Here is a 15,160-nt window from a genome sequence, read left to right as displayed (position 1 = left end):
ATCCTGGAATTTGCCAGTGCTGGACCTTACAACATCAAAAAGTGGGGGGGGGGGGGAGCATCCAGCATCTAAAGGGAAACTTACTATAGCAAAATACTATAACCCCCACCCCCCGCATTCTACGGGCCTGCTAGAGACATCTAATAGTCTATTTTAATCAACATGTGAATGCAAATTTCAAATGGTTTGTCAAGTAATATAGATAGATGTATGTTGGAAAGGACCAAGAGAATTTTGTAATTATATAGATGTACATTATACAGCTGACCATATGGTCTGAAGTTGACATTAAAAATTGCAAAGTTGTAGAGTAAAATCAAAATTTGTGCCCCAAATTTTGTGATGACAGTGGCATTTTTCTTTTTAAAAAAAATTTATGAGTTTAAGTGAGCTTAAATGATTTTTATCTCACATGAGCTGAAAGCTCAAGTGAGCTTTTATGATCACCTGTTGTCCAGTGTCTGCCCATCTGACTATCCACTTGTCTGTAAACTTTTCACATTCGACTTCTCAGGAACCGCTAGGCCATTTTTAACTTAGTTTACTTATTGGGGGGCCCATAAGTAAACTAGCGCATGTGAAACTACTATTTGCAATTGTCAAATAATTGTGTACCTCTAAAAATACCCATTATTATATATTATACATTTCAAAATTATAAAGACCAATAGCGCTTTTGAATTAGATTCAGCACGTACTGTTGAATTGGGTTCTTTGGATATAGGAAAGGGAATTTTTTTTCCAGATATTGTGTGTTGTTTTACTAAAATTTACCTTGAATTTGTTACAAAATTTTATTTACACACGTTTTTCTATACATTTGCTATCTCCAGGTCATCGCTCCACGATTTTAAAAAGTTATTTGTGTGTATCAAACTATTGACGTTAAAATTTTAGATCCCTAAAAGCCTTTTCTCGACATATTCAGCCATATTTTGTTTTTAAAAACTAGAAATAAAATTGCAGTTTTGCTAAAAAATTTATTTGAAACATTTTTGCGTATCGGACAATTCCCTAGTGTTTGGAAACATACTCATGTAATTTCTGTCTTTAAAACAAATTCATCAAGTTAATTACATACCGGTATCCTTATTATGCTGCATAGGAAAAATCTTTGAAAGAATATAATGTTCAAATACTTTGTAAATTGTTATACAAACTACATTATGGCAGGTGCATAGCCAAATAAAAGTGAAGTATACGAAGAGGACGACGGGGGTGGGGTGGGGGTTAATTTCCAGTTTTCACAAAAAACTATATTAAAAATATTATCAAATTAGCATGGTTTAACTATGCTACAACAAAAAGTGGATGGGGGCAACCACCCTTTCATTGAATATTTACAATAGTCAAAAGTTAGGTTTGGAAAAGAATAGGCAGGGAACCCTCCTCCTCCCCCCCCCCCCCCATACTACATGCCTGCTGGTGAGGGCCCAGAAGTTTCTGAGTTTTACCAAATACATGTATATCATTCATTTTCTTGCAAAGTAAAAATTATGTCATTTATCTTTTGTTTAGAAATAGAAGACATAATATTTATTGTTTTAACGCAAAGTTAATACTTCTACGGAAACTTAGTGTACATGTAGTTTAGGCTAAATATCTAATCGATATTTGGTATCATACTCTTTTCTATCGTTCAACAACTTGTATACTTAATGTTAATTATTAACAAAAAATATCGTATTTTAAATCATATACTACATGTAGTAGATCATGACATTCAAGGATGTGTCTGAAATTTTATTTCTCAAAGATCTTTAAAAAATATCAAAAATTATCAATGTATCAAAGAACGAATACAAGTTCATGAATGCTTTATTTAAATTTGGCAATGATTTAATAAAGGACTTCAAATTTTATTATATAGTCATGATTATATAAAATTCAAAGCGCTCTTCAGCAGTATGACACAAAATAATTCGAAATCCGAATATTTGTTGGATGGTACTGAGATTTTTTCTTCGAATAACTCTCTCTCTCTCTCCCATAGATTTTATTTATTTATTCATCTATTATATTTATTTGTTTATTTTTTACAATTATGTGTATGCACTTGCATATTTGCGTATAGGCAGCTACGCGCCTATGTGGGTTTTTAAGAAATCATTAAACAGTCACCCAGTTAAAAGAAATTTATCATAATAAATGGTTTGTGTTAAACAATAAAGAATTCGAATTAACTTGTTTTGCATTTTGTGATAACAGCAAGACATTCAATACGGTTTGTTTAAAAGAACAAGAGACAGCATAGATTTGCGGGTGAAGTTCTTACCCTGGTACCTTGTTGACTAATTATCTTTTCAATCAATCGCAACAGATCGAAAATAAATTTTCAGAATATTTAGTGAGAAGGACGGAAGCTGGAGTTCCCCAGGGCTCTATTCTTGGACTTCAACTTTTCTTACTTGATATACAAGACCTACCAGGTGGTCTATTGGGTACCTCTAGGATATTGTCATATGATGCATGTTCGTGTCAAACACCTTTCAAAACGTGCAGAACTTAGAAAGGCTGAGCAATCACGACTTATAAATGAAGAATGGCTAAAAACGACTTGTGAAATTTAATCCCAATTACCAAGCTGAAATTATTAATATTTTTCAGCAATGAAGATAAAATATATAATTGCACTTAGTGTTGAATAATCAGCAAATCGATCCTTCTCTTGGTCACTATCATCTTAGACTTACATTCTCAAACCCTGGGGAGTGGAAAAACCACACTGACAGTATTATACAAAAGGCTTCCAAAGAAATTGCAGTTTTTCGTAAATTAAAAGGGTTACGTATCGTGATTTCTTAGCTTAAATGTATTCTAGTATTACGTTTATACATGTAAGACCGATACCACTTTTGGAATATGCATTAGAAGCATGGAACAGCATCTCCGCAGCTGCTCTGAAAGGCCTGATAAACTTCAGCAAGAAGCTGTACATATTGTAACTGGCGTTCCTGTTTATCGTGCCTTGAAAGATTTCAAGTATTTTGTGCTGCCACGGTATATTATTCTTAAATTGAATCATTTAACTATTCTCTGTTAAATTTTAGTTCACTATAACCTTACAACTGTAAGAAAAAAAAATGTCCACCTAAGCCAGATTTAGTACTTACGAAAATATACACTGGTCACCTTAACTCACGTGAAAGGGTTACAAAATATTAGGGAGACCAATTTTTTTGTATATTTTTACCTACAAGTTTTCTGTAAAATTTAGCGTTAAAATGGTAATTAATAAGCCCAAGTACCAACAAAAATGCATTTGGTTTTTATTTCAAAGCATAGGGGAAAAAGATAAATTTTGTCTACTTAAGCCAGATTTCATGGCATTGGTCCCCTAACCCAGAAATCAGGATTATATATATATATATATATATATTTTTTTTTTTTTTTTTTTTTTTTTTTTTTTTTTTTTTTTTTTTTTTTTTTTTTTGGCGGACTCATAAAATCGCGTGCAGACTAGTAAAAGTAAAGAAGCACTAGTCCGGCCGGACTAAAGGCCTAAAAATGTTATTGTCGAATTCGAACCCTGCACCCACATTTTTAGCACTTCAGTGCAAAGTCACGTAAAATAGTCAAGTCCAATGGTAAAGATCACATTTGATTTATTTTACTCAAAATTCAATTAGCATTTCCTTCAAGGTATTTAAAAGTAACAAATGACTTTTGTTCTTTTTAAACTTACAATTCTTATAATCAAATACGCAACATATCAAAAGTCAGACAACTCTTAAAAATTTGCATCTTGCCAATTTTGAAATTGCCAAAATCCAAGACCAGGCTGTGAAATTTGAATTTTTGATATTATTGTCATGATAAAACTCAAAGTTATTAAAATTGAATTTTAAAATGTCAAAATTACCGATTTGCATCTTGCCAATAGTTGAGAAACAATAATTTTATGACATACAGTGTATTATGCTGACTAACTTGCATGTTTTTAACAATCAATATTGAATGACCATGCTTCCTACATTTTTGTAAGACAATTCCTTTATAATTAAAAAAAATGAATTAACATGTATGTTATTGAGAAGGACTCTATTACATTATTATTCATATAATTAAGAGACTTAAACAAAGCCTTAGATAAGTTGTTTCGAATTTTTAGGTCCACTTTATGTTTTAGCACTCAGTGAGTATTAACACGAACTAAAATAATACTAGTACATGTTATCTATTGTGTATAATGAATTGGAAACGTACTGGTGTAGTTTATTATGCTGTGAGTAATTTTGTATAATTATTTCAACTTTGTGGACTTTAGAAAACCATATGTGTCTATATATGTATATACGTCTAAAATAATAAATAAGCGCTGCATTTGATGCGCAGCGTAGCTTTCTAGGCAGGAAAGCCACTTCAAGAACTTTTTGCAGTGATAGCATAATAATGTTTTTAAAACGTCAATCAGATTTATAAATAAACTGAATTAAAGGTTGCCTTTAAAACAAAACAAAATAATATAAATTGTGCCTGGTGCAAGAAGTCTCTTCGCGTATGTCAGGAGCTGAGGAAGCGAGGACAAACGACCATAATTAGATGATGAATTTCGACCAAAATCACGTCTATTTTTTCATGTGTTTCCACTATACCACTGGTTTTTCTGTATGATCTTGACCTCACGATCATGACTGTGATGTAATACGTTTTTAACATCAAAATGCCTAGTGTCCTTCACATTTCAGAGTTGATTTTGAATAAAGGGCATACACTATCATCTTTATATAATAGACAAAGACTTTAAGTTATAAAGTCTGAATTCATTGACGTTGTCAGTGGCATGTATACATTATTTTTGCCTAACTACGCCACTGGACATGGCCATAGGAACCGCGGGGGGGGGGGGGGGGATAATATTGCCGATATATAGAATACTATAGAAACCGTAGCTACTATATGCTTGCATCCCCTCAATAATAACATTTGATGACCCTTTTTTTTTTTGCTTGTCAAGGAATTTTTGAATTTTGGTAGTGTCCCCCAAACTGAAAATGTTTGGTTGTGCTCCCACCCCCCAACTGAAATTGCTTCCTACGGGCCTGCTGGAAGTTAAAGATTACAACATCTAGGATACTGAAAATATTTTGTGACAGACAGAAAAAGAAACCATGGAAGACAGTATGGGGAGAAACAATAGTTTTAATGTAGGTCCTGTCCAAACAGAAATTTTTAGCTACATGTAGGTACATGTATAGAGGGCAGATGTATAATTGTACAAATATATAGTCATGTAATCCCGGCGTCCTTGACAAATAATCAAACATCAAACTCGTGCTAGCTGAACACAAATGTTCATTCTTCCTCTGTTTCAAATTTAGATCGTACTTACTGAAACTGAAAGTTGGCCACGCCAAGAAGGGAAGGCGCTGAACAATCGAGATACTGTTTTAAACACGATGTTCTAGATAACGGATGTTAATTGCCAGATCCCTTGAAAAAAGATTTATATCAATGTTTTGAAAAATTTTCTACTTTGTTTTGGTTTACTTTGTATAAAACAACTTTTGTACAAGGCGTTTGTGTGGTTGCTATGGCGGGAGGAGGTGTATAGGTTTTTTTTTTTTTTGGGGGGGGGGAGGTACTTAGCATGGAACTCATGTCATTACATTTATAATGTGCTAAGTTGATGAGTTAACGAACAAGGAAATTATATTAGCCTGAGACATCGCTAAGTAATTGTCATATCTTTTAACCCTAAACAACGTTAGGCCTTTCCAACCACGGCGTGATTCATAGCACAATCTTACCTTCTTCTCTTAAATAGTTAGTTCCAGTTTTTGTTCAGAAATTAGGTCTTCAACTTGTTTAAATTTAAAATTGCATGCCATTCACTTTATATATAGATAAGCTTATGAAATACTTTGCTTTTATAAAAAAAAAAATTGCACAACAATGTTTTCAATGATATTGCTTTCAGAAAAGGGGGAGGATCAACACGTGGGGGGAGGGTGCTTTTTAGCTAAACCAAAATAAGACGCTAGTAATATATATTCGGCCGAGAGGGAAAAGCGGGGGGGGGGGGGTTGTTCCATGAAAGCTTTCGCAAAAAAATTCCGCCTGTCTTCCCCTATTATACAAATATTAGCAAACGTGCTAATTTCAGTTATAATCATTAATTACTGTTATTTTCCAGCTTTCACATATATTTAACTATATTTGTAATCTGTCTCTACACTGTACTTAATGTCAGTTTATGAGAATAAATTCATTGTCATTGTCATTGGGAAATTCAAACGTGTCCTTATCCATCAGAAATTTACTCTTGATTGCTATTATTATAAATAATTATTCATTTATTCTCTAAACAATTGTTAATTAAGCAAAAGTTTGCGTAAAGCCTCAATGCTTTATACTGCCTCTTTTGAGAAGAATTTACATGTACTTAGTACGGCTACTTCTGTCGGCACGAGCAAAAAATTCAAAGTACTCTTTACAGAGAGAATATGATTGTTTACTCTCAAAAGATAGCTTAGTGTTTTATGACATAAGCAGGAAACACTTTTTTTAAATATTTCAAAATATTTATTGAATTTAATATCACGTACTGGGTGGAGTTATTTACAATTTTCCTATACAAAGGAAAAAACAACTCTTGATATATATACAAGTATATGAATAACGTACATGTATGTAATTATAAAATTTACATCGCTGGTAAGCCCCTCTTTCTGTGTCATAGATATAGACCGATAAGTACACTTCCGTACAAACCTCTACAAATCCCGCATCATGTGGCTGACATGAATCAGAGTCTAATAGCCTTGACAGAGAGGGACAAATTGTTAGAGAACACCCACTGTGAATGAAACCTGCCGGTAAGTTACTGTAATAAAATTGGTGGGGGCACTAGGGGGAGGGGGTCTATGAAGACAATTTAATTCAATTTTTAGCATTATATAAGAAAAATGTTTCTCTTTTTATAATTCTTATTTATCAGTTATCACCAGAAACTCAATTTATAAGTACATGTATATTTGTTGAATCTTTAGATGATAAAAAGACTTTGAATTTCATTTTTATCCAGCGTGAACACTGCAAGAGTATACAATCATGACGTATCTTTATATTGTAAAGGACATTTATATCGTAATTTGTATGTACATGTTTATGATTCATTGCTTTAATTAGGATATACCGCTATTATTCACAGTTGATTCTGAGGAGTTCAACAAATATACCATCATAATTATGCACTCTTTAATATGAAAAGATTTGTACGGAATTCTTTGTAATTTTTTTAAAATTCCTTTTAACTCTTTTTTTTTATTGGACGCATTTTATTCTGCGAGAATACTGTCTTCTCCAAAACAGAAAGCAGAAGTGTAGCAACAAGACCATCGCAGGCACATAGTATCATTATTGAAAAGGGGGGGGGGGCAGAATATTTGTCAACTGAAAATCTTTGACATCCAAAAACAGGTAAACTGTCCAAACTTGAAAATTCTATTGGGTATTTGTGTGAGGGTGGGACATGGGGGTGGGGGGTAGGTGTTTTTTTCCACACCCTTTAAATTTTTAATGCATTACAACATTAGCCGTTTTTTTTCACTGTACAGCAAAACGGGGGGGGGGGGGGGCTTTCAATGTACCTATAGTAAAACATTATGTTTGGAAAAAAGCCCTTCCTCGATCCCCCGATACTACTGTGCCTATATCGCATACTAGTAACTTCATTTGGGTTTTGGCAAGCACTATTTTGCTAATCTCCCTTGCAGAGTTGCCATTCTTTCCTCTCACGAGTGTACGAGTCGATGGTAGAAAATGTATTTTGGTTCGTTAGGTTTGACAAGCACTCTTTTGGGGCTATCAGACTAATGCTGAGAATAATTACAATTTTATCGGCTACTCTAATAACTAAGAAAGAATTATATATTTCATATCTTTACACGTACCCTGTCTTTCACACAAATACTTCCGTTCAAAAGCGTTATTCGAGTACATTTCTATAAAGTGTAATGTTTTTTAAGTAGTGACAAGGTACAATTTCAGACAAATAATAGAAAAAGTAACATTAATTTTCTCACCTTCTTTGAGAACAAGCATCATTGGTCTTCAGTGCAGGGAAATCATAAAGAAAACTACATGCTCCCAGTGTGGATTTTTTTTAAGTTGAAATCGGATCGGTAGACTAAGTATGCACATGATTACCTTAACCGGAGTTAAAATTATGCCAGTACAGGTACTTTTTTTACTGATTCATTGATCAGTCAATTGTCAAGTTAGAATTGTATAATATATGAAGATTATCATAACGATTGGCAATCAAACTCAAAAGTCCATTGAAGAAATATAAATTGGGGGATGAGTAAACACGAACTTCTAAAAGCATCAGAGATAGGACTAGGCGCAATGGAGAAGCAAACATCCCTTGTTGACCGGTCACACCCGCCGAGTGGTCTTTGTCATGATCGGATAAACGGTAAAATCCTTAGACAATTCAGTGTGAAAATAATGGCCTAACCATTTGTGCGAAAAAAGTCAGTCAACATTAGATGTAACGATAGATTGTATTTATTATAATAAGGTCATTATATCGACCACAGAATTTGCGAAATATTGACTTTAAACAAAATTGCTGATATCCTTGGATATCTCTCAGTTGATTCGATACGCCAGAGCATGCTCTACGTATGAACAATATCTAAAACGAGGTAAGTTATTGACAAACAAGTTGATGAAACAAGAATATCAGCAGTCTCGTTTAAAGTCATCATTTCGTAAGTTCTATGGTCGATACAATGACCTTGTCAGCAAATGCAATCTATCATTAAGTCAAATGCTGACTGACTTTTTTCATACTAATTGTTAATCCATCATTTACACACTGATTTTTTCCGTTATTTCCCGATCATGACAAGGAGCACACGGCGGGTGTGACCAGTTGGCAGAGGATGCTCACTCCTCCATGGCACCTGATCCCACCTTTGATGTCTTAGAGGTCCGTGTTTGCTCTGCTCCTATTTTGTAATGTTTAATGGGCTTTTGAGCTCGAATACTGTTCGTTATCTCCACATATTTCATCATCAACTTGTTTGTCAATAGCTTGCCTCGTTTTAGAAATTCTTCGTAGGTAGAATATTCTCTTGCGTTTCGAATCAACTGGGAGACATAAACTCCATATGCAGGTGATAATGGTATATTGCTACATAAATAATGGAAGTTGACGATAGAAAAGTTGAATCATCACGTTTGACGTAAAGTTTAGTTGATAGTTTACTATTAATGTCCTTCTCTAGCAAAATATCCAAACTGATATGAACAGATGTGCCAGACTCTGTGGTGTCTTTTATTTCAAGCTCAAAGGGATATGTCAAACCAACATAGGAATAGAAATGAATATTGTAATTTGAAGAAAAAAAAACTTGGTCGATATATCTAAATGTCTAATTGAAGGCCACAGCAAGAGATCTCTTTTTTCATGTTGAAATTTTTGAGAAAAAAATTGCTTCAGATGAGTACAGAAACAGGTCTACAACTAACAGGGCGCAATTAGTACCCATGGGAGCTTCAACAGAATTGTTGGAAGTCCTGATCTCCAAACCTACATAGAAATTGCCAATAAGAAATTCAAGCATCTTTTTAATATCGACTCTTAATTATAAATAGATACGTACCAGCTGTTATTTGAAACCATTTGAAATTAAACGATGCACACTTTGTGCGCAACTACCTTCGGGTGTTCTCAGAAATTAAATTGTATGATCATGTATACGACAGAGAAATTTAAAGTGTTACTAAATATGTGATATGTGGATCTATGTTGACTGATAATTAATAAGTACATGTATATAGTTTAATGATGAATGTACTGTTAATAAATTTTAACAGCGAATCATAAAACATTTTGGAATTTCGAATTAGAAAACGAGGAAAACAATTTTATTTCTTGATCAGTAACACGTGAAAGTACTTTATCAATAAGAGTTGTTAAATTTCCTGATTACTGACTGGCATTTGAATGGATAAATCTGTCTGTTTGCAGCAGAATTTAATGATTTTGTTTTTTTTTTTTTTGTTGTTGTTGTTTAATGTGTGTGTGTGAATAATTGTTTCAATCGTCTTATCACTGTCCGTTGGTTTTTCCAACTGATGCCCAATTATTTTTCAATATTAAATTGTTTTTAAGCAAAAAGGAACTAATGTATCTAATTGATTCATTTTTAATGCTAATTAAGTGACTCTTCCTTTTATCAGCGAGTTTGCTTCATTATTTAAAAAGTTCAAATTTTCATAATATCTGAAAATAATTATTTGAAAAAAAAACCAAGATTTCAAGGCAGTGTAAACTCCACAAAACTTCATATGTGTTGTCCAAAGCTTTTTATTACAGTAGCGGCATACCGCTGTACAATTTTCGGCAAATATGACAATACACGACAAAGATTGTGTAATGGTTAGTAAATATGTCTATTACCTTACAGAGAATATAGGTCAGAATAACTATGTTATTCAAAATGTACTCAATTCATGGGTGTAGCTTGATTGTTGCTTTAATGTTTTCTACTTTAAACCTGCAAGGAATCCTCATTGCGATGAAATCAAAAGTGGCCGTACTGAGTTGACCCGGAAAATTTGCTAAAAAAAAAAAAATACAAAACATCATATAGGTATGTGTCCCTGTACTTGTGCGCGAGTTCGTCATTGCACAATATCACCCAGAAAATTATAGGGGCTGGTTGAAAGCTTAAATGCGAATTATATTCACTGCCACAAATAAAGGCTACAAAAATAAAATTGGAAAAAGTGTTATTTCAGAGAAACGGTTAAAAAAATTCGAAGCAAATCGTTCAAAATTTGGAAAAAGTAACAAATAAAATGAAATGAATAGTTTACTATTGAATTCATTAAAAAGCTGTTTTTCAAGACGGGTACTGTATACTATGAGGAAATATGAATTATAGGTCAAATAATTGTTGGGGGATAACACTTCATGGTTGTGGTTTGTCCCTCTCTGACCTTTCGACCTCGTTGCCAGGGCGCTGTCGTTTAAGTAAGAAGTGCGGTTTTCCTTTTTTGTTCCGGTTTCCGGGCTTTACGATCCCCTAACAAGTCCCCCGGCTGCGTGTATCTTAGATATGTTCTGAGATAAATGATGGGGTTTATGTGAAATGGACAGAAGGTTAATGACCAAATTTTGTTTGCACCAGAATTCATCATAAAATAGGATTTAATGTCATCATGAAATATGATTTAATGCAGCTTAAATGAGATATTTAATAATGCGAGTATTTATACACCATATACACTATATACAATGATAAAACTACAAAAAATAACATTATTTTGCAATTAGGAGACGTATGAAATCGATATCATCTTGCTAAGAAGGGGAATATTTTATGACATGAAATTATACTTTTTTGTGAATATTTTTTAAGGTTGTGTACTATATTATTTTTAGAGAGAGAATTGATCAGTTTTGTGCTTTTCATCAGTATTTTGAAATTACTTGAAATACTTTAAATTTATGATAAAAATAACAGGTAAAATACGTATTAAAAAAAAATTTCTAAGGCTAGTTTACTATATCATTTTCTGAATAGAAAATGTTGATATATGATTCAGCACATGATCAATTGTATTTTAAAGTCTTCAATAAAATCATATCTATAAAAAAAAAACTGTAGGTTATTGACGGGTAGGGGGCAACTAAAACTAAATAATGATCTGGCACTATAAATAAGGAAACTGTGGATAATCTGGGCATTGTTTCACTTAAAAATATAAATATTCTGGCATCAACCGATACATAGGAAAGCAAATAAGCTACTTATTTTCCATAACTAATTATAAAAATTAAGTATACGGCCAAAAAAAGTAGTAGTCAGATGTGGTTATAGTTGAGGGTAGCTAAATTCTTCAGTTCAACTACCCTATAGAATTTTATAGGAGGGACACTCACCCAAATTTACTGGGCCTTACAACCCCCATCTAGAAATGGCACTGCTACATGTACATTCATGTTTGGCGGTCTCACACACTGGATAAAAGGACTTAAGGTCCAAGTTTGTTTAAACCACAATCTAACAGAGATCTGACAAAATATATTATACCTTCTAAACTATGTACTTATAGGTAATTTTTTCGAAGAAATGATAAATGCAATGTCAGGATGACGTCATACTATATTTAGGTTCTGGATAAGGATACGAACAGAGGGTTTTTCCTACAGGTAGCTTACATCAAGATGTAAGACTTTTTTTTTAATTTATGGAGCTGAAGCAAACTAAAAATTTGCATAACGATTATAATAAGAAAAGGTTGTACTTTTTGTATCAATGTGTTATCAAAAATACAATCCTTTCTTATAATTCTTACGCAAGTGACAGATTGACCTAGAAATTCGTTTTGTTGAAAAAAGAGTTATTATTTTCACGTGATTGTTTCAGCATCAAACAAACTATAATTAGCCTAGCTTACATAGTCAAAGAAAGATATGAAGAATTAAACACAATAAAGACCTCTCAAATGAATTCTTACATTGGTATCATTGATTATATAACTAAAAAGCTTGTGTAACAGATTATTTAATTTCAATTTCAATTTTTTTATGTTATTTCACCTGCTTACCTTTTAATTTAGATAGAATTATTTTATGATAATCATATTATAGAAAAATTCTTATTGTACTTTACAAAATATTCTGTCTCTCTCGAATATTGAAAGTGGTCCCTTACAATGAAATGTTACGTGGTTATTTGTTCTCATAACAATTATATAAGAATTAAAGGATTGCTTTTCCCTCCAACTTTAGAAATACTTGTATATCTCTTTTCAATAAATTGTTCTTTATTCCAAACATGCCCTAAAAATGAAAGAAAATGATATTTTTAAATGACATTCATTTCATTAGTAAACATTTGCTTTGGATAGTATTAAAGAATATTTTTCCCCTTCCATAATTAATTAAATTGAATTAACTTCTGTCCCAGAAAAAAAAAATTGTTTAAATTATAAGTTTTTAATTATGATGCTTTTTTTTTATTTCTAGAACAACAGATCAGTACAAACACAGAAAACAGAAAGAAAGGTCGTGACCTGGAAGCCCGGATGTGAATAACTATTTTTGCTCGGGACTCTCTTCCTGTGCATTTTGAGCGGTGTGGTTTCATTCTGTTGGGCGCCTTTCATGTTTGCAGGACGTTCACATCTAATAGAGCGAATATATTTGTGCTTAAAACACGTGAAAATTAACAAATTAACTTTTAAGTTTGAAAATGAGATTCAAAACCCAAAGACCAGGGAGAAGGATTCTCCGAGGGAAAAATCGCGTGTGAGTTTAAGACAAAAGAGGTACTAATACTTTTTATTTAGTTTGAAAACACAATTCCACTGACTCTGCTCTGAAGTGAATTTTTTTGGCTGTCAGTGACATAACTGGAGAAAAGAATTCAAAATGATTCAAAACATTACGGAAAGCGACCTCGTTCAGGAATGGCAGGAATACATGGCGCAAAGGAACCTGCCACACGTGTCCCTCTTGTTGATCTTTTTAATAGTAGGAATTGTGGGTAACACTACTGTGATATATGTGTACGTTTTCAAAATGAGACGATGTCGTGAGGACAGGTTCTTTATTCCCGCTCTGGCAGTCGCCGACCTGCTGGCGACCATTGTGACGTGTTTGTATCACAGCATCAAGACTCTTGTTGTCAAGAGCGTCCAATCGGACATCCTCTGCAAAGTTCCATTGTTTTTCATGTGGAGCACTTCAACAGCTTCCGCAATGTTGTTACTGATGATAGCAATTCACCGTTTCATAAAAGTGCGCCAACAACCCGGAGACAAACTAAGCTCCAAACTGAAAAAAGGCGCGATTATTCTGACTGTTGTAGTGTCCGTTGCAATTAATGTCCCCATCCTGTATTTCGCTGGAATACGAAACTTCAAGACGCCATATAAAGGCTACAACGTTACTGTCAGTGCCTGTTTTACAGGGAACTCTGGTCACAAATCTATGGAACAAGCTTACCTGATTTTTGTCTTTCTGGTCGCAGTTGGCAACATCATTGCAACTACAGGTCTTTACATACCCATTGGCTGCGTCATATATAAACTCTCCAAACAAAACAAGAGTTTGGCGCGAGCAAGGTCTAGGAGCCGGGCGTTTTCTTTTGTGGCTGAGACTCAGAGCAGCATCAGTGACAACAGTGACAAAGAAAAGAAATTCCCCACCCTGAGCGAACTCGATAAAGTCAGACTTAACCGTCAGGAATCTCGCACACGGAACCGCACCAACTTCAACATGATGTTCGCCATTTTGGTTCTGTTCTACGCTGTGTCGTACTTCCCGTCTTTCATTTTCGTTTTCCTTAGCCGAGGAGATCCGAACTACTACAACCGACTCTCTCCGGTTTTATCTAATGTCTACATTACCTTACAGAGACTTTTCATTGTTAATCACATTGTGAACCCGCTGGTGTACGGGTATTTTGATCTCAAATTCAGAAACAAGCTAGCCAACATTTGCTGCTTCAGAAAACTCAGGACATACTGAAGTTTTTACATGACTTCTATTTTTTTTTATCATTAATTTATCTGATTGCTGTATAATTTCATGTTTCAGATGCTTATTTATTTTAAATTAAATTTTATCGTTAAATAAAATATGACAAAACAGGTTTTTATTTTCGTGATATAAATCAATTTCGTCTGGATAGCTCGATCAGCTATTAACTTTATATACATGTACGTACATGTAGATTCGCAAAAGTAATCCTTGGCAGGCCCTTAGAACGCGTGGGGGGGGGGGGGGGCAGGGGGCCCGCCCCACACTTTTTTCTGAGTGTGGTATTTTGCTATATATTTAATTTTACTTTAGATACTGGTTGGCTCCCTACTTTCTGATGTTGTAAGACTGAGCACTCAGTCTGGCAAATTCCAGGATATGGACAGTAAATTAGCTTTTTTTTCTGCTTGTCAGATAATATTGGGAAGTTGCCCCCCCCCCCCCCCCAACTTTTGGTCAGTTTAGGTTTTTTTGTTTTGTTTTTGTTTTGTTTTTTTTTTCTTTTGTTTTTGTTTTTTGTTTTTTTTTTTAATTTATTTTTTGTTTTGTTTTGTTTTTTACTTGTCACATTTTTTTTTTAAGTTGCCCCCTCCCACTTTTGAATCCGTCACCACGGGCCTGCTTGGCATCAAATATGACTCACGGTCT

General features: G+C 33.7%; 1 protein-coding gene across 1 annotated transcript; it reads left to right on the top strand.

The window, feature by feature from the left end:
• The first annotated feature begins 13,017 nt into the window (after positions 1 to 13,017).
• Positions 13,018 to 14,623, top strand: LOC133194045 (lysophosphatidic acid receptor 6-like). The gene has a single exon (XM_061329971.1). The coding sequence runs from the start codon at positions 13,400 to 13,402 to the stop codon at positions 14,498 to 14,500; it is 1,101 nt and encodes a 366-aa protein (XP_061185955.1). The 5' UTR covers positions 13,018 to 13,399; the 3' UTR covers positions 14,501 to 14,623.
• Positions 14,624 to 15,160: the final 537 nt, after the last annotated feature.

This window comes from Saccostrea echinata, unplaced genomic scaffold (genome assembly GCF_033153115.1).
Source record: "Saccostrea echinata isolate AGI-Se365-2 ecotype Australia unplaced genomic scaffold, CSIRO_AGI_Sech_v1 ptg000028l, whole genome shotgun sequence".
NCBI lineage: Eukaryota > Metazoa > Mollusca > Bivalvia > Ostreida > Ostreidae > Saccostrea > Saccostrea echinata.
Note: the sequence above shows the minus strand (reverse complement) of the source record. Positions and strands in the feature narration are given on the sequence as shown.